Here is a 26,321-nt window from a genome sequence, read left to right on the forward strand (position 1 = left end):
TGAAATTAATATTTTTTTTAAAATTAATTCCAACTTTGTTCTAAGTATGTGTAACTAAAATCACTTTATCATTCAAATTCTTCTTCCAAAATATTTTTTTCCAACATCTTTTAGACATGATTTGACTTGCTACAGTACAAATTGTCTCCTCTCGAAACACAAACAAATTTTATTTTATTTTCAAATTCTTCTCCCAAAACATTTTTCTCCAGAATAAAATGGAAATGGAAGCCCAAAAGCTTACCAAACATAGCCATTTCAAAATTGAAAAAAATCAAATTAGAAATATTTCAAACCTTTTGAAAACATTCCGAATTTTCTTAGTTTTATCGGAAATAAAAATCGGTTCGGAAATCAGAATTTCCAAAACTCTGTATTTGTTTCTGATTGGATTGAAAAATCCAAGTTAAAATCAGAATTATTCAGATCAGAGTCGGCGGAACAAATTCAGTCCCAAAAAATTATTGTGGAAATTTTTTAGATAATTCTTAAATATATATTTTTTTGGAAAAGTTTGGAATTACTTTCGGATATTTCAGAGATTCAATATTGAATTCCGATTCCGGTCTAATTGTTTTCGATAAACTCATAAATGGAATTTCAGAAATCAAAATCAGGAAAACTATTCCAAAATTGGAATTTTTCAGAGATCAAAATCAAGAAAACTATTCCGGATTGAAATTTTCGGACCGGAATTGGAATCTCCACCCCTATTGAGAACCCTAACGTTTAATTTCCGAACAGCTTTAGTATGTATTCGTCCCCACAAAGACAGGATCAAATTTCGTTCCAAATTTCGTTCCGAATAGTTTTTGAAAAAATAACCGAAATGAAAAACTTTTGAATATTTTGGATTCAAGAAACACTTGTTTCAAAATTGAAAATATTTCAATTCATAATCACCGTAATTTAGAAATTCCATCACTTTATCAAAACCTATAAAGTAAATCCAAAATAATATTGATATTATAAATGCAATTCCATAAGAATAAAAAATATTTGGATTATTTTCAAAAATTAAAATCACATAAAAAGTTGGAACTCCTATAAAAAAAATATCGAAACAAATCCAAGTTTTACAAATTTGTAACAAAAAATTGTTCTAGAAAAATCTGCATATTTTTTTTCGGAATTGACGGAATTCAAAAACTTCCGATTTCAACACATAAAAACATGGTATTCAAAGGTAGAACAATTCAAGCAAAAAGATGGTATTCAAAATTGGATAACAAATTGTACTGAAGTAAGAATCCAGAATCCAGAATTCATATATATCATATAATTTAAGAAAATGAGTACGAAATCTCGTTTGAAGTTCTCTATAAAAACTCTCGAAAATCACAACAAGTTCCCATAAATATCTCATAACATGCACATATTATGCACTATGAAACTCCACAGACAATCTACAACAATAAAAGTTGAGTTAATCTATATTTCTCCAATTTTTAATATCCGACAAAAAAGAGCCGCATATACAGACAGGCATTACCGAGACTTTTTACTCTGGACTGCTTCCTTTAGCTTATGCCCGAGTGCATACGCTAGAGGAGGAGGAACAGCATTTCCAATCTGTCTGTGCCTGTGCAGCACACTACCAGAGAATTTATAGCTATCTCGAAAACCCTGCATAAATTATTTGAATTTGTCTTAGATCTTCTTGATTTATAGGTATAAGCGTTTGCAAAAAAAAAACGAAAAAACAGGGGAAGTCGACTTACTTGTGAACGCGCACATTCACGAACAGTGACGATCCTATCTTGCTCAGGATGAAAGCACATTCCCACTTTACCCATCGGCTGTGGGTCGGTTATGGAAGTCGGGAAATTTCCCTCCCAATCCAACCTTCCAAACAGCCCCTTCCACTGATTGTGCCTCTTGGCAGTATTCGGCAAGCACCACGGTATTAAATCGACCACTTGACCGTTAGACAATTTAACCTGTATAAATTATAGAAACTCAAAATTAGCTACAAAATACAACAATCATTTTTTTAACAAATAAATATACGACCATTTGGTTGTGAAAAATACGCACCTTCTCATCTGGAAGATCACGCCAGTCACAACCAGGGCGCTTAGGAATTCTCTGACACCTGATTAGATTCAGCTCGTTCATTTCCTTGGATATATGATCGATTAGTACATCCATGTTACCTCGGATTGTCTTCTGGTACCACGATATAGGTTCACCTTGGTACTGCATTGACGAACAAACATTAATAAAATAAACATGAAAAAAAATACGTAACGAGTTTTAAGCAGTTATTTTTTTTAATACCTGTAAGCTTTTGTTAGATGCACCGTTGCCCACGGGAGGAAGATCTCCGATAGTATCTCTGACTGTAAGAGGGCGAAACGGAGCTCCTTTTGCAGTACTTCTAACGGCAGAGTAGTGAAAGTTTTTGGACATTGAGATTTTCAATTCTGGTGCTGAAAAAACGTGCATTGGCTCAGGCCACTCTGGGAGCTGCTCTTCGGGTGAGGCTGCCCAAATGAAAGCTCTCTTCCTCGACTGAGGAACCCCGTATGCACCAGCTTCTAGTATACCAAATCTCACCTAATGCATAAAATAAACATTTAAATATAAGAAAAAAAAATTGATCAGGGGATGCCGAAATTGCAGATCAAGTACTTCATTCTCAAACAATAATGCAACGCATGTACCTGATAACCCATCTCGAGAAGTGAAGCTACAGTCAAGCGAAAAGTCTGGCCTTGATTGAACGACACGAAGTTCCTCACATTCTCGAGAAGGAAAAACTTTGGACGGTAGTAGTCGGCGAAGGATAAAAATGCCAAGATCATCTCACACTGAACTTTGCTCCATGTGCTCTGATTGAATCTGTTCATTCCAGAAAATCCCTACAAAACAAAAATTTTGCGATTATTTTTAACGAACGACGTTCGAATAATCTGACGAGACAATGTTATGTTCCTTTTTTTTTTTACCAACCTGACAAGGGGGCCCTCCATTAATGAAATCAACTTGTCCTGGCACTGGAAGGTTAGCAAGTTCTTCCTTGTCGAGTTCTGAAACCAACTTATCAGCCTCGGGGGTCGAAATGCAATCCTCTTCATCCCCACACTTCTCCATCACCGCCCTGCATTTATATGTTTTCTTAGTGTTGCTATATCATACGCTGGTTTTATTCTAACTTTTGATTATTACTGTTGATAATACCAAGGGAATTTTGATTTACAGTTAGCAATCTACCTAAGGATGACGTTGCAATTGTTTACAAACACCAAAGCTCCAGGATGATTGAGTCTGAATGCATCTCCAGCAGGCTCTTCGTACTCGATAGCCCATTTTGTGGAAGAGGCACCTGAAAAATTTAACAAGAATCAGATTGCACTTTCAAGAAATTATATAATCTTAATTTAATGTAGCACAAGCAAGTGAAAGGCTTGCCTGATTGCTCTAGCCCCTCAGACAACCCACCGCAGCCAGCAAATATGTCTAATGTAGTCAAACAGTTCTGCGTAGGTGCTTCCTTGAGTTTCGCAGATTCCGAATCCATCTCTCCTTCTTTGCATTTACCCTTCTTTTTCCTGGCTGTAACATCGTCACTCACCTCTGTGCTGAGCTGTCCAGTGGAGTACTTAATTTTAATTTGTGATGGCAACTGCACACGAAGAAGAATTGAAGCATCAATCAGAAAATAAGAAATGGCACAAATTAGCAACAAAAGAAGAGCAGCAAATTGGGGGCATAGAATGTATGCCGGGAAACAAAAAAAATGAAAGGAAGTGTAACCTGTCTAATGGATCCTTTGGACGGGTCGTACTGATATTCGCAGAAGAAAACGTGATCAAAGATTAAAGGGACATCTTGTGGCCCAAGATCCTTCTTCTTTCTGATCTCACATTTTCCTTCGATCACATCAACTGGTACAGTGTGCATTTCCTCACTGTAGTAGACCTAAGAAAACATAAATAAATAAAATTCAGTCCTTGCAAGATTTTAAATGTGAGCAATATCAGTCAACATTGCTAGTTATAACTAGCAACTTACCTCCCGAATATCGGAAGAGTAGGCCTTGTCCAATGATACATCATCTGGCCTGAAAAATCTTCTAACTTTGACTCGAACAGAGCTCGCATCAGCGTTTTTAGGATGCTTAACATCACAAATTTCAAGCAGCTGACATATAGCATATGCTTTTAAGCCGACATTTCTCCCACCCTTGAAAAGTTCGGCTCCCTTTTCTGCTGAAAAGTAGTACGGACTCACATAGACGTAATCATCGATCGAATATTCAGTTCCGCAGTACGTAAAACTGGATAAAGAAGCATCCAACTTAAACTTTTCTCTCTCCTCGTCAACTTCTCTTACTTTACATGCCTGACATGATCCAGATCCGAGCCCCATAAAAGCATATGGAAGAACAAAGAAGGCACCTCTTTCAGGCCAATACAAACTTTTGCAGTAATACTCAATCGGCAATCCCTTCTTCTTCCTTTCTTCTGCTCGTGCTCTATCAATTTTATCAGCATTTGCATTTTCCTTCCTGTGCTGATGACCCCAAGGCACTGATCTTATATCGACGGTCACAGTTTGCTTCACTTCTTCGAGTTGAAAATCCGCACACTCGTTTGTCAAAAATAGCTCCCTCTCGTTCGCTGCGTTTCCGAGCACAGTTTCGCTGCCTCGTTGCATCAATCTCCCATGAATCATTTTACTTCCATCCAACTTTTCAAACATGTATTCTACAAAATAGATGGACGGCAAATCATCCAACTCCTCCTCTTGCACAAGAACAGCCGCCTTGGCTGCTACTTCATCTCCATGGACAATTGCCTTTTCATATAAAGCATCGCCATTAGGCAGTTCACCTACAGATTTCCCATCCCACTTTACTTCTCTGCTACCTGAACGTGACTTGCTTTGCCTTCGGTCCGAGGTAGGTGTCTGATTTTTTTCTGGTAGTACAACTTTCTCCTCCGAAGCATTATCCTCTTCGTTCTCCTCTTCCTCTTCATTTTCATCTTCTTTTACTTCAGCATGGACTTCTTCATTTGGCTCATTTGGCTCCTCGGGTGAGTAATTTGAATAGTATTCACCCCAGATTCTGTTGATTAGCCTCGTCGTAGTAGCCTGCATAGCCTTCCTTTTTGACACAACGGGCCCCATAGCGGCCCTTGGATTTAAGTTCTGCTCTTCTCTCTGCAGAAACTGCTTTTTCTTGACGACCCATTTAGTGTGGTGCTTGTCTTCCATTTTCTTTGTGAGGCCAGTCACGAACGGGCACTTCTTTATATTATCGTCAGGAAACTCTGAGAACTGCTGCAGAATAATCTGGCCATGTACAACCACGTACCTTTCCACTGCATCAGGGTTCGACGATATAAAAGCAGGGTTATCTTTGGTGAAATCCGAGAGTCTCTTGATAACGTCTGTGAACGAAAGCCGTGCCACCCTGGTCGCATCCTTCAACAAATTGATGGTACTAATTGCCAGTCTTGCAGTTTTCAGGACTCGTTCATACCATGGAGCATATTGCTTTGAGGGTTTCCCAAGCCTATACCTGAAGAATAAAATCAAAACAATTCATTTGTACACGAAAAGGTGAGATACAAGAAAAAGGACAGCAATTATTGGTTAATTGTGACAAATCAGTAAAGCTCATGAGCCATTTACTATGATCTTAAGTATTGCATACATACAGCCTACGACTTCTTTAGATGTTTCCTTCATGCTATTAAATTCCACGACAAGGATTGACAATACTTTTACCTCCACATTCAAGGAAATATTGAAGTGACATTAATCATCTAATATCCGACAATGTTTTGGAAAAACTCACAGAAACTCTAAAAAAGACAAGCCAATAAAAGAAATAAAGAAGGCAGATCAATTAGTTTAAATCCAGAATCACACACACAAGAGTGAGAGAGAATGTGATATACCAGGACATATCTGTTCGTATTGAAATGACAACAATCGAGGCACCGAAATCAATCACCCATTCTTTAATTGCACTCAAGAAAACTGGGATCCCTTCAACTGCAGCATCCCCAGAAGCACTTGAAGAAAGAGCGCAATCACCATCAACATTGTATCCAGACCCATCATCGAGAGTCATTATGCCCGATCCGAATATGGTCACATCAATTTCAGCACAGGGTTTCAAGGGTAGGAGTTCTAATGGAACCAGCCTAGCATCTGAATTGTACAGAGACCAGTCGTGCAGCATATTCTTTTCCAAGGTGTCAATATTCTGCTCAACACCCATGCTGCTGTCAAAAATTAAATACTCGTCGATTTCTTCATTTGACGTCTGGTAATAGGCAGGTAAAGGATAGTCGCTGGCTATTTCATCCTCGTTGATCTTAATGTAGTAGTTGTTGGATGAGGATGTTGCAGCCCTGCTTTTCTTTGACTTCATTGACTGCCAGCGCTCTTCTTCCTGTAACACCCTCGCCAATTTCGAGTCTCCATCTTCTTCTATTGGACTTTCTTTCTTTTCCTCCCCAGAACTTGAACCACCAATTCTCAGGTTCCCTGACCGAGAACCAGGCTTAGCATGGGGAAGATCCAACACCTTGCTACTTTCATCTCTAAGAGCAGTTAAGACAGGTGCCTCGAGGAACAACTGCTCGGTCTTCTTTGACGTTTCATCCAAACCTATAAGTTGGTTATAAATGAAGTCGCCTTGAGAAACAATGAAATCCCTTATAGATACACCCCTTGAGAAGCACTTCATCCCACTCATTTTTCGCACAACACCAGCAAGCAACTCGTCAAGGCTTAAATCTCCTCCACGAGATTTTGACAAAACTTTATAAACCTCAATGCAGGCACTAGCTTTCGCATAAAAATGGTCGTAGAATTTCTTGTAGCTGCCAGAAGGTTTAATGCAATCATAATCCGCGAGCTCGGTGGAAACCCATATAACTGGCGACCCATCTTCATAACCGGATATAGCCCATTCTTCAACCCGCCCAAATCCTTCACATCTGATTCCCTTTCCTTTATCTTTGTCAGCACTTTCCTCAAGTGGTAAGATAAGACCAGAGATAAAGATATCGTCAGCTTCCAGCATTTCAAAAGGCTGTGAGACTCCTTCTGAATTGTGAAAGGTGAAATCTGTAAGGCGTCTGCATGGGCGCCCATCTTCTTGTGCAGCAGTCAGACGAACAGCTACAACTTCTTCCTCCACAACTCCATCCTTTTTAGTTTCACATACCATGTCTTTTTTGGATATACGAAGAGATTTCTCCTTGAAATCTGAACAGGCAGCAGCTCGCTTTGGCATTTTACGTGATACAGCTGGATCCTCGATGTTCTCAGAAGCAGTCCTCTTTTTTGGTTTTTCATCATTTGCCATTTTCGCCTTAGGTGCAGAAATCGCTTTATTTTTGCTATTTTTGGTTCCTGCAATGATAACAAAAGACAACTTTTAGATCAAGTCGGAAAGTATATATGGAAAATTATGACACACAAATGATGCGGCACAAGAACAAAGAAATTCAGTAACCAAATCTTTCACAATGGTCTATTTACACATCTCATAAAAGAGTGAAAAACACAGATGGAACGAATGACAAATTAATGAGATACTCTTATTTCAACTAACAAATTAAATTAGTGATTTAGTAGAAAAGAGGTTATTAAATGGCAAACTTTGGGTATAGCACAACAACATTGCGAAACCATGCCGCATAAAAGGAAAAGACTAAACAGGAAGGAATGAAATAGTATTTAAGATTTCAAATATGATGAAGTTTCTATGAACAAACATACCACGTCGATTGTATAAAACTTGACCCAAAGAGCAAAATAATTCGACAAGTTCCATGATTAAATGCTCGTCACATTAATCCAATTTTAGTTTCTAAGATAGGCTTGTAAGACCAGCAAAATGTATTTGTTGATAACCAAATGTGTAGCATATAAATAAATAATTTACGTCAGCAAACTTCGATCTATAATATATTCAACTTCCAATTTAAGTAAAAAAAAGGTCAACATTTATGCATCGTTCTCCACGTGTCCGTCATGGACGAGAACGTAGCCAGTCGCCATATTTATTTTCATCATTAAAATAAATGGGGCCCACAGATAAAATGTACGCAGAAAAGGAATCTTCCAGCTGAAAATATGTAACGGCTTATAACGAACAGGATCAAATTCATGCCAGTTAAAATAGTCCAGCTCAACAAATATCACACACATTCATCTTCTTCCATCACATTTATACAGCATACGCTTGCTACACATCATGAAAAATTCTCGATGCATTACCAAACCGACACACAAATACATTGATGAATCTAAAAAAAAATTCCCATTTCATAAGACCTGTTTTGGTGGATCTAAACACCTTTCAATTTCATAGTAATGCATGGAAGAACAAAAACGTATTAAACTCTAAAATTAAAGATGGAAATTTTCAAAACAAACAATCATTCTATACTCAAACACATAATTCAAAAATAAAAATTAAAAATTGAAGATTTTGTTAGCCCCTCAACACAAGGGCAAGACAGCCTCCCAAATTAGAACTTCAGTGATTCAATAACACAACCAATTCTAATCAATCCGATCCAATAAACACACCAAACCTCAAAATAATCATCTTCCCAGATAAAAATTCCGGCCAACTTATCTCAAAACATATAAAACCCGAGAATTTTACTTTTTTTTTTACAAAAAAAAAAAAAAAACGATCCACCGAAGAAGATCCAACCATAAGCGCACAAATTGAAACCAGATAAATCGTAATTCAAACAATGCACCATTGATTTGCATTTGCATGAGCAAGACACACACACAATCAATCGAAAAGTGAACGGCGAAAAAAAAAAGAGGGAGAATGAGAATCGAGAATTTACCGTCGTCCGAAGCCGCTGATTTCAATTGCGCAGCGACCACCATTTTTTTATTTTTTTTTTATCTTCAGAGAAATCCGTCTGTAAACCCTAGACCACCACCCACTGTAATATAGAGAGAGAGAGAGAGAGAGAGAGTGTGTTGAGCTTTTTTGGAAGGTTACTGAAATTTTTTGGGGGAAATAATAATGGCGCCTTGCTTTTCAATTTATTTGGCTACCGCCAATACCAAATCGTCACCTTCTTTAATAATTAATTCATTTATTTAATTGAATAAATAAAAAATCCAAACGACACGTATGCTACATTATTTTTAATTATTAAATTATGAAATTAAAATTTTATAATTGAAATATATAGTTCTACATTGTATTTACTTACATAAAGTATTAACATTGTATGTCTCATCGTCTAATTATTGATATGTGAAAAAAATTAAATATTTCACTAGATGCGCATGTATATTTATATTTCTAGTGATTTTTACAATTTACGATGTGTGTTTTATACGTCAAGTTGAAAATAGTTATTTGACTTCTGGAATGGGATCATACAACTTACGGCTTTCGAACTAGTTATTAATGGTCGACTTAACTCGTACCTAGTTTGTTTGAGATTTTTTGTTAAACGTTTGTTCCGTAAAAACAGTTACTTTTAGATAGAAAATGAGCGAATCAATATTCAGTTTAGCTTAGAACTCATGCGATTTGCGGTTCAATTTATTCGTTTTAAATTTTCATGTTATTGAATTAAACCTAATGAGATTACTATTTAACATAATCACACATCAATATTTTTATAATTTATTATGCTTTTGTGATAAGTTTTTACTAAGTCTTTTATATTAAAAATAAATTTGACATTTTATTTAAAATATAATCAAGCAATAAAAAGAATCATGAAAATTTATATTAAAATAAAGGGGCTATTTGCCAAAACCCCTCCATTCAATTTTGACTTCTTAATAAATCTTTTTTTTAATTGATATTTGTTATAAATCCAATTGACTCAAATTATCCAAAATACCCTTATTTACTATTAATGAAAGTTATCATATTATATTATTATAGAAAATCATTAAAAAAAATTAAATATGCAAATCCCTTATTTCTCTCCACTATCTCACCCACCCCATATTCTCTCTCTCTCTCTCTCCCTATCTCACGCAGCAAACTTAATTTTAGTGTTTTTCCAGTTTTTTTATATTTTATTTTTTTAATAAGTTTTTTTTATTTCAAAATTTAAACCATTTTTTTTTCAGTTTTTTAATCGTTCATATTTTATATAAAAAAATTCACTACATAATAATCGAAAACCATTAAATTTATCGAAAACCACTATGGAAATAAAGTAAAAATTACTATAAAATAAGCATAATCCACCTTAATATTAATGTAATCCCACTATTAAATTAGTGTAACCCATTGTTAAATTAGTGTAATTCACTACATGTTCATCAAAAACCACTATTAAATTAGTGAAATCCACTTAATTTTTTTTCCACCCGGGTTACAAAAATTAAAATCCACTATATACTCATCGGAAACTACTACAAATTTATCAAAAACCATAGTAAAATTACTATAAAATAACGTAATCCACTTTACATTAACATAATCCACTATGTGAAAACCACTATGTATAAACAACAATATAAATATGAAAACCACTCTTTATAAATAACATATAACATGAAAACCAATTTATATAAACACTATATAAACATGAAAACCACTATTTACAAACAACTATATAAACATGAAAACCACTCTGTATACTTTTCAAAATCCACTGTGTATACTTATCAATGTTATCAATGTGAAAGAACCTAACCCCTTTAGAAATCCAAGTAAAGGCATGAGATTGGACAATCTTATTCTGTTGCTTTCCATGTTACAAATATTTAACACCATAAAAATTAGAATAATACATATTTAACCAATTTTCTGTCCATGAACGAATCCGCAATCCACAACCAACACGAGTCACTTTTCTTCTTGTAGTTGGGTCCTAATCATCAATAAAAAGCACTCGTAATATGAAACTTAAATTGCTCGGCGGCGGAGATATTGCAAACGCCGCCATACCGAAAAATATGTCAACTTCTTCACCGCAGCCAACACCAATAACATTATTGCATAAATTACATAATGAAGTGGCAAAAGCCGAAACTTTACCACCATCCTTCACTTGAAAATAATTACCGAGACATACCTAAAAATAAAATATTCAACAATTCAATTATCGTTTTCCCCAAATCATTTAAAAGAATAGAAAAATCTGAGAAAGGTATGATGATGACTTCATCTTCTCCGTCACTGTATCCCCTCTCTTCATCAGAATAGAAACCCCGGCCCACCTTCGCTGCATTTCATGCAGTTGTCCGATCAAAATTTGCATACGTGCCGCGGCCGCTCGCGATCCTCCTTATCTGGCTCAGACTCACCGCCCTATCCGGCAGCCGCAGTCCGCCGCCATGGTTAACTGAAGCATCGAATTTTCTTCCGCCGTCGTACCCAAAAATCTTCTTAAGACCCGACGACTTCTTCACCTCATGCGCCGCCGAGTGGGAATTTTCTTCTTGCTCGCCAATTGATTTAGTTTCCTATGGTTCACAAAGTTTATGTATTTGATGCGCCGAACGAATGCCTTGGTGGGAGATTTTGATGATTTTTTGGGAGGACTATTCGCTTTCTTATTCGCGGAGAGGCTTTGTGCGGCGGGGTGCGGCGGCGGGAAGCGGAAGAAGAGGTGGTTGTACGTTGGAGCTGCACCTTTTCTGGCGGCGCGACGACGATGGAGGAGAAAAAAAAAAAAAGAACAAAGATATTACGTTTATTTATTTTCAACCCTAAAATACCTTATAATAAGCTAAGGGTATAATTGTGATACTTAATTAATTTTTATTAATAAAAGATGTTTTGGATTTATCTTAAAAATATAAAATATATTTGGGATCATTCTAATTGCACTTGTGTGGTGAGGGGGTTTTGTCAAATTATCCCTAAAATAAATTAAGAATTTGAATATAAATAAAAAGTTTTATTAAAATTAAGGTTGGGACCGGGCTCAGCTGGTTGATAGTTTTATTAAAATTAAGTCTTATTATGTACATAGTTTTTTTAGCCAACCATCCATAGAAGTAACCACAAAAACGATTGGCAATTTGGCATTAAGGGTGAAAGTCGAATAGAACAGATCGAAATTATATTTTATCAGGAGTGTAAATTTTTTTCCAAATTCAATTCCAAAATTTTCGGAATCTAGAAATTCATTTTAATTCCAAAAGTTATGGAAATTTTAAAAATTTCGGAAATTGCATGATTTAAATATATTTAAACAATTTTAAGACTTTCATAAATTTTTAAAAATAAGAACACCCACTTTCATAAATCATAAAAATTTTAAACCTTATAAATGATAAAATTCAAAACTAGAAAATAAGCTAGGTCTTTTTCTATGTGAGAAATAACAAATAAAATACTTTGGCTCTCCAACATGGCACATAAAGTAAAAATTTGTGTGTGTGTGTCTATATATATATATATATATATATATATATATATATATATATATATTATTCGTGTATTTTTCGGAAAAAATAAAAAAATTCGAAATTAATTTCGGAAATTGAAAATTCCAAATATTTTTTTTTAAATTCCAATTCCAAATCGAAAAAATCGAAGGATAACGAAATGAAAAAAAATGTTCCAAAATCAAAAAAATCGATTCGGAACTGACGAAAACTGAAAATTCCGCTCCAATTTCCACCCCTAGACCAAACTCAACATAACTTTTTGTATACGAATTGGGCCCAAACATAATTTTACATGTGACAATGCTAAATGGTACGGCCCATACATAATTTTTCTTATGGCCCGTTTCCAATTAGGTGCTGATACAAATTCAGAACTATTTGTTGTGATAGTTGACTCGTCCGTCGTGGAAATTAAATTAAACTACTTAATTTTAAATTGATCGTTAAAAGTTCGTTCGCATCCGATTTTTAGGATACAGAACCGTAGGTGAACATATATTTTTGTTCGACAAGTTATAAATTTCAACTCGAGCTCCATTAATTTTTTTATTTTTTTTGATAAGAATCAAATAACTAATCGACTCGACTCGACTCGACTCAACTCAACTCGATTCATTTTTACGTCCTTAATCGCTTGCATTATAGTTTCTCTGGTGTTGTTTGTAAAAATATTAGTTATGATAATTTGCTCAAACAACAATATATGTATTTATCTATATATTCATATTTATGATATGTCAATGGATAAATTTTCACTTGATGTAGCATCTAGAAATTGCCAAATAACGGTGTATATGAGACGAGCATGCTCGGCAAAAGCTCAAGCTCAAGCCATTTCTAATTATTCATGAACTCGGATGCTGGCTCGCAAGCTATTTTCATTATTATTAATATCAAATAATTCCCCTCGACCCTCACTAACAATTTAAGCTTTTAGTTGAGGCGGTCGTTCAACAAATATGAACTATGATAGTTATTCGAGAAAGTAAAACGGTGAAAATTGGTACCAAAGAAAAGAAAATGTAAAAGATTTAAAAGGTGCAGGGTGCAATTTCGAAAAATAAAAATTCTAACTTATTTTTTTTAATAGTATACTAATTATTAAATAATATTTATTTGGTTGGATTCTGAGTCGATTCCTATAAGATCCATTACTCGATCCAGGATCGTCCGATTCTTAAAATTTAAACTCATTATTCACCCCACAACCGTATGGTTTCGGGTCTAAGACCCGCAAATCTGTAACACTATATAAACTATATATTTCCACCGATTGTTTGTACTATGTTACCTACTTCAATTTAAGTTGCGAGTATTATTACGATTATAATCATAAACTGGGAAAAATAGATTTTTCATCGCTGAACTTTGTACCGATTTTACATTTGGTCCCTCATGTTCACAAAAAATACATTTAGTCCCTCATGTTTCAAAATTTGAACACTTTTTCAGTCAAGTCCGTCAATTTTTTGTTAGTATTAACGGAATGAAGCATGTGCGCATCAGTGCCCTAACTGATGGACTCATGGTAGATGGACGGAAATGACAAAAAATGTTAAATTATTGAAATATGAGGGACCAAATATGGAATTAGTGCAAAATTCAGGGGTGAAAACTGTAATTTTCCCTTATAAATTTATAAGGGATAATTTGACAAACACCCCTCATTAGCCTCCTCTAATTACAATGAGTCCAGATATTTTTCTTATTTTTGAGTTAAATCCAAAGCATTTAAAATTAATAAAAATTAATATAGTTAGACAATTATAACCTTTTCTCTTACCACGTTTCTTTATATTTTATATTTTATACTCAGATATTCTCTATTTCTCTGTTAAGTTCCACACCCAAACCCTAGATCTGCCGTTCTTCCTTTTCTACACAGACCACACCTATGCTGCCCCGCCACGGCCACCACCACCACCACCACCACGGCAAACAATGGTCGTTGAAACAAGTGACGAAGCAGAATAATTAACAAGTTGGGTTGTTTTTCTTCTTCTCTTATAGATGAGTTTTGAGCAGAGAAATAATTTTACTTACAACTTCTGTAAGCATAACAATCCAACAAACCAAACATGGGTTTTTGTCTGAATCTATCCAAGTAACTCTGTATTCTCTTTGAGTAATATTTTTTCCTTTTGTGTTTTAGTATGATCTTTTGATTTATTTTTATTTTTTTTAATTTTTTGTTTGTAATTGGATCTGCAAAGTTCTAATTTTTTTGTTGTATGATTATATAAACATGAGTTTTTAACAAATCAAACATGGGTTTTTGTCTGAATCTATCCAAGCAACTCTGTAGTCTCTTTGGAAAATCTCTTTTCCTTTTGTGTTCTAGTATGGTCTGTTGATTTATTTTTATTTTTTTATTTATTTTTAATTGGAAATATGATATGTCTGCAAAGTATTAATTTTTTTGTTGTATGATTATATAAACATGAGTTTTTATTTGCCCTTGTCAACTTTTGTAAATAAAAAGAAGAATCTTTATTGTAGTTGTTAATCCAACTTCTCGGAGGCTTTGTCGGAAATCAAAGTCTGCATATTCAATTCCGATTTCGTAGCATTTTTGTTGTAGAAAACCGGCAGTTATTCTCAGTCGTGGCAAAGGATCCTCCCCCATCGATGCGGCGGGGACGGCTTATGTGCAGATCAAGGACGCCGCCACACGGTCTCAGATTCTCCGATTATCGGTCTGCCCCTTTGTCAGGAGAGTGAAATCATTAGTACCGTTTCTGCACGAAGCTATTTGCCAATCACAATAATTATGTACATATTTTTATAGTGGTTTTCAATATTTTACATAAACCACTATAAAAATCTGTACAAAAATTATAGTGGTTTTCAATAATTTTTGTACAGATTTTTATATAACTATATATACAGAGTGGTTTTTATGTTGACATAGTTATTATACTGAGTGGTTTTCAAATTTACATAGTTGTTATACAGAGTGGTTTTAATGTTATGTAGCTGTTATACATAGTGTTTTTCATGTTTATATAGATGTTTATACATAGTAGCTTTCATGTTATATAGTTGTTATACATAGTGATTTTCATGTTTATATAGCTGTTTATACAGAGTGGTTTTCATGTTTATAGTGGTTTTCATGTTTATAGTGGTTTTTATTTTAAAAAAATGGAAAGAAAATAAAAAAAAAAACCATTTTTAAAAAAAAATCGAAATTAAGAAAAAAGAAAAACCATGAAAAAACGAAAATTAAAATAAAATTATTTTTTTAAATTAAAATAAAAAACATGAAAAATATAAAAAGAAAAAAATTTAAAATAAAAAACTGAAAATAAAAAAAAATTAAAAAAATAAAATAATTACAAAATTTTCTTTTAAATCGAAATAAGGAAAACCATTAAAAAAATAAAAAAAGAAAAGGAAAAAAAAAAACTGAATTGGCGTGATTAGAGCAACTCCAATGGGGGAATCAAATGGAGTATTATATGATAAAACTTCCATTTTGATTCCCAAAACTTAAAATTTCTTCTCCAATGGAAGCATCAAAGGGGTAGTTTTTTTGATACTTTATATCCTAGAGGTGCAAAAATGCACCCAAACAAATCAAGTATCAAATATTTCTAGAAATTAGGAAATGCAATTTCAACGTAAAAAAAAATATTTTTTTCTAACAAATTCCCATGAAATAGGGACCAAATAAATCTATTAATTTATGTTTAATACATATTTAAAATAAAATAATTTATTTGATTCCTACGGGTTGGAGTATATTATATTTTTCGAAGTACCAAAGTATTATTCAAGCGTCAATTAAGTGTTTAGATGCCTCATTTTAATACCTACCATTGGAGTTGCTCTTAGGGGAATAATTTTTGGAGGAAGATTTGGGTGTAGATTATAGGTATAATTTTTTTAATTAAATAATTATATTAATTTATAATTAGTGGGGGCATATATGATTTTTCAGGTTCATTGGATTTATGTCAAATATCATTTACAAATAAATAATTTATCATGAATTAAAATCCCAATAAAGGATGTTTGCCATATAGCCCAATATATAATTATTTTATTTATTTAACAGGTTTCTGACAAGTCAACATAAAGGTCAAGTCTGAGAGTCAACCCAATAAATAAGGTTGTAGTATATGGGACATTCCCGACAATGTAATAACCCACAACGGTGATTATGGTTTGATTTGGCCCACCAACAAAATGTTACTTAAATATACATATTATCCAATTCTTTTTAAATATATACTAATTTTTTTTAGAAAAGATGTGAAAATATTAACTAATACATTATTGAAACTCTAAATCTAAGATAATATATAATATGATATAAGAAAAGTTCTCCAAAACAAAGAGAAGATAATTTATCATTTTAAACAATTTTAATAATATAATTTTTTTCCCTTCAATTTTAAACTAATGGAGAATTAATTATCGAGATCCTAAAGTGAAATTAAACAATCAAGCACCAATAGTAAATTAAATTAATTACAGGGTAAATAGCAATTAACCTGGTTTCAAACTTTTGCAGATGACCTCTTGTGCTTCTTATATCAGCATATAATCCTCTTGTAGTTTAGGGGGTAAATTTCTCTAATTTTTCCGTTAAATATAACCGCGTGTGTCAATCTTCAAGGAGGTCATCTATAAAAATGAACATAAAAATGTAAGCATAAAGGGATCATCCGCAAAAAAGAAAAAAAATTGGAGTTTGACACAAGTGGTTAAGTTTGACGGAAAAACTAACGGAAGTTACCCCTAAACCAAAAGAGGGTTATGTGTTGATATTACGAGCACAAGGAGGTCATCTGCAAAAACTTGTAAGGACATGGGGGTTAAGTGCTATTTACCCTTAATTATATATCAACATTCAATATATAATTGTCTTACGGAAAACCTCCTATTTTACTAGATAAATTTGACACTATAAAGATGAACAAGTAATTTGCCATAATTTTAAATACTTTGACTTTTTATTTATTTATTATTGACTATTTCTTTTTTTTTAATGAACATAGACCATAATAATGAGGAATGTACTTGTATGTAATTAAATGAAAGTTGTGGGTACATAATGCAATAATGGAAACGGTGGTGTTGGTAATGTTATTAAATAAGGTCGGCAAAAGTCACATTCCCTTCTTCCTCCGTCACCGTCGTGTTTCTATGGTGGTGTTTGCAAATGCTTTTTGAAAGTGATTATGCGATTTTTTTTGCTCATAATCTGTTTTTAGGTGTTTGCAAAATCAACTTTTGCTTTTGCTTCTCTTAAAATAATCTGCTTTAAGCTATTTTTTTAAAAGCACCCCTAACCCTGCTTTTTCAATTTTAGTTCATTTTCCGAAATATTTGCAAACACCCCCAACTTTTAAAAATAAGCACTTAAAACTAACTTAAATCACAATCACTAACTTCTGCTTTTAAATAATCATTTGCAAACACCACCATATATCTCTCACAATTGCATATATTTACATTATAGTCCTCACTAATTGAATATTCCTATTAATTAGACTAAATAAAAAAGTGAGAATTAGAAAATCCTCCCCAAAACCTTAAATAATTGGAGCAACTTTTTCTAATAATTAAGCTCTTGTTTGCTAAAGTCTCTAACTAATCTCTAATTAATTGCTAAACTCTCTAATAATTCTTATATATTTAAACTATTCTATAATTAATACGCTTTAATTGTTTCGTCCTCACTCTTCAGTAAATCTTTATCTTAGATCAAATAGAAGCGATAGTACAAATATCGAAAACTTGAGACCCTTAAAAATAATACGTTTTTAAGGTCAAGTACGTGTGACTTGAGCCCTTTTGATTATAATCAATAATCATATTTGAATTGACTTGAAAGGCTAGCAATGACTATTTGAAGATCAGTTAAGCACTTGATAATCTACAAGAAATTGTATTTGACATTTATGCCCTTATTATTCTTTTCTATTGCAAAAACGAGTTTGAAGTTAAAGTTTTCTTGCAAACGCTGCCAGTTAATTAATCTAGATTTGTATTACAATATTTATTAAAAAAAGCCCAGATTTTAAAAATAAACATAACCTTTAATCACAATTAGTAATTTGCACTTTCAAAAAATAAAAAGAATTATAAAAATCGAACACACCTGAGTAAATATATGAATTTTTTTTTTTCAATAATGAAATTTAACAATGTTTTTACCCCCAATAATTCCCCCCTCCCAACACATTAAAAACAAAAAAAAAAAAAAAAAAACAAAATGAAAAACAAGAGGCGAATAATAAAATGGAGGGCAAAACCGACCAAATTGACAGCCCAAATGCATATGGCAAATATCTTCCAAAAAAAACAAAGGCTTAATCCCATTTTGTATTCTTGAAATGAAGTCTTTTGATACTTTGCACCTTTGAAAAATAATAATAGCACTTTGTACACCTAGCCTCGTTTGGTTGGCAAGATAAGATTAGCCAAGATAAGATTAAATAATCTAATGAGACCCAATTATTTTATTGGAGCTTGAAAGGTGCAATAGAAAAAACTCATTAAAAGGCAAGATAAGCCAAGATAAGGCAAGATAAGCCATGATTATATAATTTTGGCGGGTCGACCCGGCAAGTTATTGAGGATACCAAACATCAAATTAAGTCCAACTATTTAGTTAATCATGGCTTATCTTGGCAACCAAACGGGGCCTTAAAACACAATAAATCATTCACAATGCACCCTTAATTGAATAATAAAGGCTAATTTTTTTATTCAGGGGTGCAAAATAAAAAAAATTGAATTGTTATTTTCTTCACCATCCAACCTAACTTCGAGCGCACAAATTGCGAAAAAATAAAAATCACACCGGATAATTGATTTTTCTTTTCTTACAAAATAAAATCAAATAAAGTTTTATCACCAAATTATTCGAGTGATAAATATTTTATTATTATTGGTGGAAATATTAGACATAAATATTTGGAAGAAAATATGATTTTTAGATAACTTGATAACGAAATAGCTGAATTTTTTTTTTTTCGTATAATATCTTTTTGGGCTAAAAAATATAATTTTTAAATACCACTAAAAATATTAGGGCTTATTTTACATACCCATGGCTACCAATTAAACTAGGGATAAACCCAAGCCAAAATCATTCTTTGACATACCCCCTGGAAAGGCGAAAGTACAATACTACCCTTATATATAATTTCGGCCAAACCGCGTATAACATTTTCGTTGATTTATTTATTATTATTATTATTTTTAATAAACCTGTTTGTTATATATATATATATATATATATATATATATATATATATATATATATATATATATATATATATATATATATATATATATATATATATATTCTTAAATTTTTTTTTTCAAATCAATATGTTTACTACACTGAAAATAACTAAATACAATACATGTAACTGTAGTAAACTATAGTAATTCGTAGTTATGTTTTTTTTCTACCCCATATTTTTAATCGATCAATTGTATACGCACACGAATATTGGCTTATACAAAAGAAATTCATTAACCCCAACAACAAAAAATTATAAATTTGAATATTTTTTTATAATCATCTCAGAACCAATAAAATACAATTCGAAAATACACAAATATATGCATATGTAACTACATGTTACTATATGTAACTAGTAATATATAGTAATGTACAGTAATGTTTACAGTCTGTTGAACATTGTAACTTGAAGTAGATGTAACATCAACCAAATTTTTGACACCTTCAAGTAGATGATCAATGAGACAATGACTTTCATTAAGCTGCAATTGCAAAATCAAAACAAAAAAAAATTATTTTAGTGCAAATAAGAAACATCAAAACACTCAAAAATCAACAAACACTAAGAGATCGAGAGATTGAGAGAGACGCTATAGCTGGGAAATGTTACAAATTTTAAACCAAACAGCCAGTGACTTCTCACCCCAATCGTCTCCTACTAAAAACCCTAACCGCCGCTAATAACCACCCAAAGTTCCGCGCTCACAAATGAAAAAAATTTATAAAAATAAATATGACTATATAAAAATGAACAAAATTACCATCAAAATACAGATCTCGACGAGAGGAATCCAACGGGTAGCCCGTGAAATTCCGACTGCCGGAACACAAAATATACCTCCGGCAAGACCCACCATCTTCGAAATATACATCGACTGAAAAATAATTGCAGAACATATCGAGTGCTCCAAACTGAATGAAATCACCACCAAAAGAAAGAGTTCGACGAGAGGAATCCAACGGTAGTCAAACCATCGAATTCCGACCACGGGACATAGAGTTATGACTTCAGGAAGCAACTTCGCCGGTTGGAGATATATGGATGCGGAATTTGAATCCGGGAGAGGAAGAGAGACGATTGTGGGTCGCTAGGGTTTAAAACTGATTTTAAAAGGGCTTTATAGGTACTTCAGGGTGGTCGAGGGGGGTATGTAAAATATTTTCAAAATGAGAGGGGTTTCCCCTAGAGTGTAATCCGTTTTGTAGTTAATTCTATATAATTTGGAAATGAGGGCGGTCTGTAAAATAATCCAAAATATTAAATTACCTTTATCAACTTTAAAATATCTAAAATATCATGTGGGGTGCATTATGCAAGATATATTGTGTTTTGAGGGTGCAAAGTGCTATTAATTTATTTTGAGGGTGCAAAGTGTCAAAATAGTATATTTTAAGGGTGCAAAATGAGATTAAGCCAAAAAAAAAAGAAGAAAAGGAAAAAGCCTTGTTTGCCTGCCGCCTCATTAATTAGAAAAAGTGGTAATTTGTCTGTCTTATTGCCCTTGTGAGGCTCTAAATTGTTGGCTACACAAACAAGACACAAAATCATGGTTCCTTGTCCATTTGCACAACTCGTGACATTTTGTAAGTATACATTCATACAAACACATGATCCACAATTCATTATCATTCATTCTAACATATAATTTTAATTTAATATTTTTGATTCACAATCATTTATATTTGTCAATTCAATTTCATAACTCTTGATTGAAAATTTATGTTTAGTTCAAGATAGAGCATAATGTATATATTTTCTATATTTTTATGTATTGGCACTACCTAAAAACTAAATTTACGTTTTCTTTTTAAATAATTTTCTATTAAATTCGATTCTACAAATTTCACTAAAATTTAAAATTCTAATCTTTACCAATTCCAGATCATAATAGATAAAAACAAATATATATAAAAAGAAGAAAAAAAAATTAATGTTTGTTATTAAATTGCAATTTTTCACTACTTTAGATTCTCGATCTATCAAATTTTTAGTTATTCTCAAACATTTATTATTTTAAGCAATAATACTCATTTACTTAGGCCTCAAGTTTTACTAAGATAAAATCAATCAAGATAAGATTAAATAATCTAAGAAAAATCCAATTATTTTATCGTACATCAAAAAGTCCAACAGAAAAACTTTCCAAAATGCAAGATAAACCATGATAACATAAAATTTGCGGGTCGACTCGACAAGTTATTGAAAATGTCAAATATCAAACAAAATCCACTTATTTAATTAATAATGATTAATCTTCCCAACAAAACGAGGCCTTAATCCACTTAGATTTTCTAATATTGAATTAAAATCTCTATTGAAGATATGTTTTGAATACACAATATTTTAATTTGTATTATTTTAAATAAATAGTACAAAATACATTTATTTTGTCTTTTATGTAAATATTCCTTAAAAAAAAGTCGGACAACTACCACTGAACCCCCAAAAAAATCTCGGCCTCCAACGCAAAATTCATGGTTCCGCCTCTGGTAGGATGTATAAATGATAGGTAAAACGACATAAATTGTGATAGGATTTTGATTTAAGCAACTTACGTGAAACAAAACATATTATCATAATTTATATTGATGGGATCTCTTTTTTTCTAAAAAAAAAGAAAAAAGGAAAAATGAAAAAAAAATTGGTCTCAATTTAATTAAAATGAAATGTATGGTACCAAGACCGGTATTTGACACCAAAAAGAGATTGGACGGGCGGCTGATGACCCGACCCGACAGGGATAGGTCGGTGATTGGCTCAATCTATGTTGTCCACACACCTTATTGTGGGTTACACTACAGTCTATAATAATTAGTCTTTATTTTAGACGTCACTTTATAGTAAACTTATTGTCCACAAATTAGGAGTGTGAACTTATTTTGTCAATTCTTTTTGGATTTTTAACGAGTTTTAGAAATTGTGTTCGAAAATAAGGGCGTCAGAGGAGCGGAGATAAGGGCGTCGGTGTCGTCGTCTCGTCGCTGTCAACGTCGGCGTCAGAGGAAGCAACGGTGGAGGAGTGGTGGTGGATGAGAGAAAAAAAAAATAAGAGGAAGAGAGGTACAAAGAGATGGAGAGTGAGATAATGAGAAAAGTCCGAAATGAGTTTGACAATTTATGTAGTCAGAGTAAATCAGGATTTGTTATAAATTTATGGGTTATGGTAAATTAAAACACAAGGGGATATCAAATTAAGTTTGGAGAAATAAGATTCAATATTAATCAAGATTACTTTGTCTCAAAGCTTGCATATGTAAGGGATAATTTTTGAAGAACAAAAAATAAAGAAACCACTAACTACATTACTCCTTCTATAAGTAGTATAAATATAGATATAGATTTCTCTACTGAAATAAGAGACTCTTGAGAGTGATAAGTGTTATACTATGATCCTTTTGGTTGTTACAATGACCACATTTCTCTACGGATGCCTATTTTACTTGTTTAACAAATATAATTTCAAATAATAAGAAAATTATACTATAATAGAACCTCGATAAGTTAATATCCGATAAATTAATAATCTCGCTTAAATAATAAGTTTTCTCGATTCCGATTCGAGGACAACGTGCTAAATTAATAATTCGATAAATTTATTAGATAGTACACATTCGGAAATTTTAAGAAGCCCCATATAATATATAAATTAATAATGCATAAAAATAATTCTGAAATTACACGGTACATTACATATTTTATAGATCTATGAAAGCTTAATACAATATAATTTAATTTTCGCTTGTTTCTTGTTGAAGTTCACATTATCATCAATCTCGTCCCTCATTTTTCTTAACATGGTCAGAACTTTCGGTATAGTTTTCTCATAACTCATCATAAAATCGTTCTATACCATTGTTGCTTTAAGAGTTTTCGCTCGTGAAACGGGCTCTATAGTGCATTGAAATAATGGTACAATGAATAATATATACGTAAATATATATATATATATATATATATATATATATATATATATATATATATATATATATATATATATATATATATATATATATATATATATATATATATATATAATAAAAGTAATTTCATAAATTAATAAGTTGATAATTTATGTATAAATTAATAATTACTAATTTATCGATAAGTTAATATTTCACTAAATTAATGAAATTTTAATGGTCCCAACTGTATTAATATATAGAGGTTTAACTGTACAATATATATATACTTCTAAAGTTCATCTTAATTGCATGCCTTTAATAAATTTATTTTATTACTTTGATACCTCTTTTTGACTGAAATAAATTATACGAATATTTCAGTATTCATAAACTTTCAAAAAATAATTCGAATGGGTAAGATAGGGCGTTCACTACGTTTTTTATGAAGTCGTCGATTTTTATCCAAAAATCGGACAATGGGGATAACGGTGTAAACCGAACTATATATCTAAGAAGAGAGATTTGAGTAATTTTTCATTTGATAAGGTAGTTGCTCGTAATTTCACTATCTAAAAGAGTGTCAATGTGAAGTTAACCCTTATTTACCAATGGTCAACTGCATTGGCTCGAGAGAAAAGAAAAGAAAAGAAAATAAAATAAAATGTAACATAAAAAAAAAAAAGAAAAAAACATAACTAAGGTTATAAATTTTTAATTCTTAAATCATAATATCTGCAACTAATAATAGTTTTTTTTCCCATAACTACAAGGACGTTTGTAGATGCTATATAAACCTTGAAGGATGCGTAAAGGAAGAGAGATTGAGACGACAAAATAGAATCACAAAGAGAGATACACACTTGAAAATAGAAAAAATAGTTTAGGATTTTATTTAGTGTGTGTTATTGATGTACTGCATGATTATTCTTAGATTACTGTGGATTGATTGTAATTTGTAACTCTCTTGATCAATATATTATTCTTGGATGTTTGGTGGATGTAGGCTCTTATTGAGTACCACGTTAACTTTGGTGTTCAATTGTTTAATTTAGTTTCTGTTTTGGGTTAGACACAAAAACACACTATTCCACATACTGTTCTTGGAGCCAAATTCACTAACATTTGAGTTAAGTCAGCATTTTATTTTTTTAATTGTTTTTAGCTAATTATATATATTTTATTCAGTTCACAAATTAGGGGTGATGAATAAGTCGGACCCATCAATCCGTTGAACCCGTCTGATAAGGAACGTCTAATTGGATTCGAATTGCAAAGTAACTATTTAATTCGGTGAAGAGTTACTTATGGGTATTGGTGGAAATATCGAAAGAAATTATGGAAAAATAAGGGTTTTCTACGAACTCAAATTACATTTGAGTACGAAACGAACTCTATCTCAAGTGAAACGGCTCAATGAACAAAACTCATGAGCAAAACTCATGAATCACGTTAAATTTCAGCAATCTTTAGACTCCTAAAAGATCGTTTTTACTATTTTAGGCAAGTTTCAGAAAATTAATATCAAATCATAGAAAAACCAGATTAGGATTCCGTAAATTGGGTTGTTCCCAAAATTACGAGATCTACTAGAATCAGACTCGTTTTTGCCGTTTCTGGTAATTTTTAGTATTTTCTTAGTTTAATTAGGGTTTTCAGTTTTATTAGTATAAATAGTTGCCTTAGGACTTTATTTTGAAGAAGAATTTCGAATTTTAATAAAATATTTAGAGTTTTCTCTATTTTTCTGGTCGATTCAAGAGTTTTCGGTAGATTCCGAATGTTATTTTGTTCTATAGGATTAATTCGTAGAAATTAATTATTTACCGTGTTTCCGTTCTGCGTCAGTTGACATCAGTAGCGAGATGTTTCCTGGTTAGATGGCGAAACGTGTGAAACATGGTGACATCAACTACGTTGGCGATGACCGCGGGGTTGGAAAATTGCAAAATCTGCGGTTGGTGCGCGAGGGATTTGCCCTTTACAACAACAACAGAAGGACTGAATCTAGCATGATGATTGCCGACGGTATAGCCCGAGGTGCATATGTTAGACAAAATTATCATGGACATGTTCAATTTCAATCAAGGTATGAGGACTATTCAAAGGGGAGCGACAACTCTGATTTTGAAGAAAACCCGCCTATAAGGAGGCAAAAAGGATCGTGATAAAAATCGGGTAAGAGCTGAAATTCCTTCTTTTAACGGAAATTTTCTTGAAGTTGAGGATTTTATCGATTGGGTATCAGAAGTCGAAAGATATTTTGATTTGATGGATATTTTGCCAAATAAGATGATAAAATTGGTTAGGTGTGAGTTAAAGGGTTGTGCAGCCGCATGGTGGGATGAAATCCAGAGGAATAGAGCTAAACAAGAAAAGTTTCCAATCCAATCATGGAGGAGGATGAGAAAAATGTTGATGGATCGTTTTTTACCTTTAGATTACAAGCAACGTCTATTTCAACTATATTGTAATTGTTTGCAAATGAGTAGATCGGTTAAGAAGTATACTGCTGAGTTTATGAGACTAGCAAACTTAAATAACTTGCAAGAATCCGAAAGTACGGGAATTTCACGGTACTTGACACGATTGAATATTTCAATACGTCTTAGGATGGTGTGGCATACATTCTACACCCTTGAAGAGGCTCAAGAGTTAGCATGGAGGGAAGAATATTATCAGAAGCGAAATAGTTCTTCTAGAAGACCGAAGATGTTCCACCTGTTGTCAAAGTTAATGAGGTACAAGATACTTCGTTCGTTATTCAAGCACCTAGTTT

At 32.6% G+C, this 26,321-nt stretch overlaps 1 protein-coding gene across 1 annotated transcript; it reads right to left on the reverse strand.

Moving 5' to 3' along the window:
• Positions 1–1,239: 1,239 nt before the first annotated feature.
• LOC105962541 (DNA (cytosine-5)-methyltransferase 1) lies at positions 1,240–9,085 on the reverse strand. The gene is made up of 12 exons (XM_088814674.1): positions 8,841–9,085; positions 5,913–7,380; positions 4,018–5,530; positions 3,760–3,924; positions 3,415–3,628; positions 3,217–3,328; positions 2,956–3,103; positions 2,667–2,864; positions 2,281–2,559; positions 2,038–2,199; positions 1,722–1,940; positions 1,240–1,626 (listed from the first exon to the last, which is right to left on the reverse strand). Exons 1-12 carry the CDS (start codon positions 8,881–8,883, stop codon positions 1,489–1,491), a joined length of 4,659 nt encoding a protein of 1,552 aa, XP_088670800.1. The 5' UTR covers positions 8,884–9,085; the 3' UTR covers positions 1,240–1,488.
• Between the last annotated feature and the right edge of the window lie 17,236 nt (positions 9,086–26,321).

The sequence above is a fragment of the Erythranthe guttata genome, chromosome 14, assembly GCF_056151865.1.
Source record: "Erythranthe guttata isolate IM_541 chromosome 14, IM_541, whole genome shotgun sequence".
NCBI lineage: Eukaryota > Viridiplantae > Streptophyta > Magnoliopsida > Lamiales > Phrymaceae > Erythranthe > Erythranthe guttata.

Bases quoted from the DNA above. Each gene is read 5' to 3' on its own strand.
- LOC105962541 (XM_088814674.1), bottom strand. From the start codon at position 8,883: ATGGTGGTCGCTGCGCAATTGAAATCAGCGGCTTCGGACGACG. The intron at 3,629-3,759 runs GTTACACTTCCT...CTTCGTGTGCAG, and splicing joins CCAAAGGATCCATTAGACAG to TTGCCATCACAAATTAAAAT. The intron at 1,627-1,721 runs GTAAGTCGACTT...TAATTTATGCAG, and splicing joins GTGAATGTGCGCGTTCACAA to GGTTTTCGAGATAGCTATAA.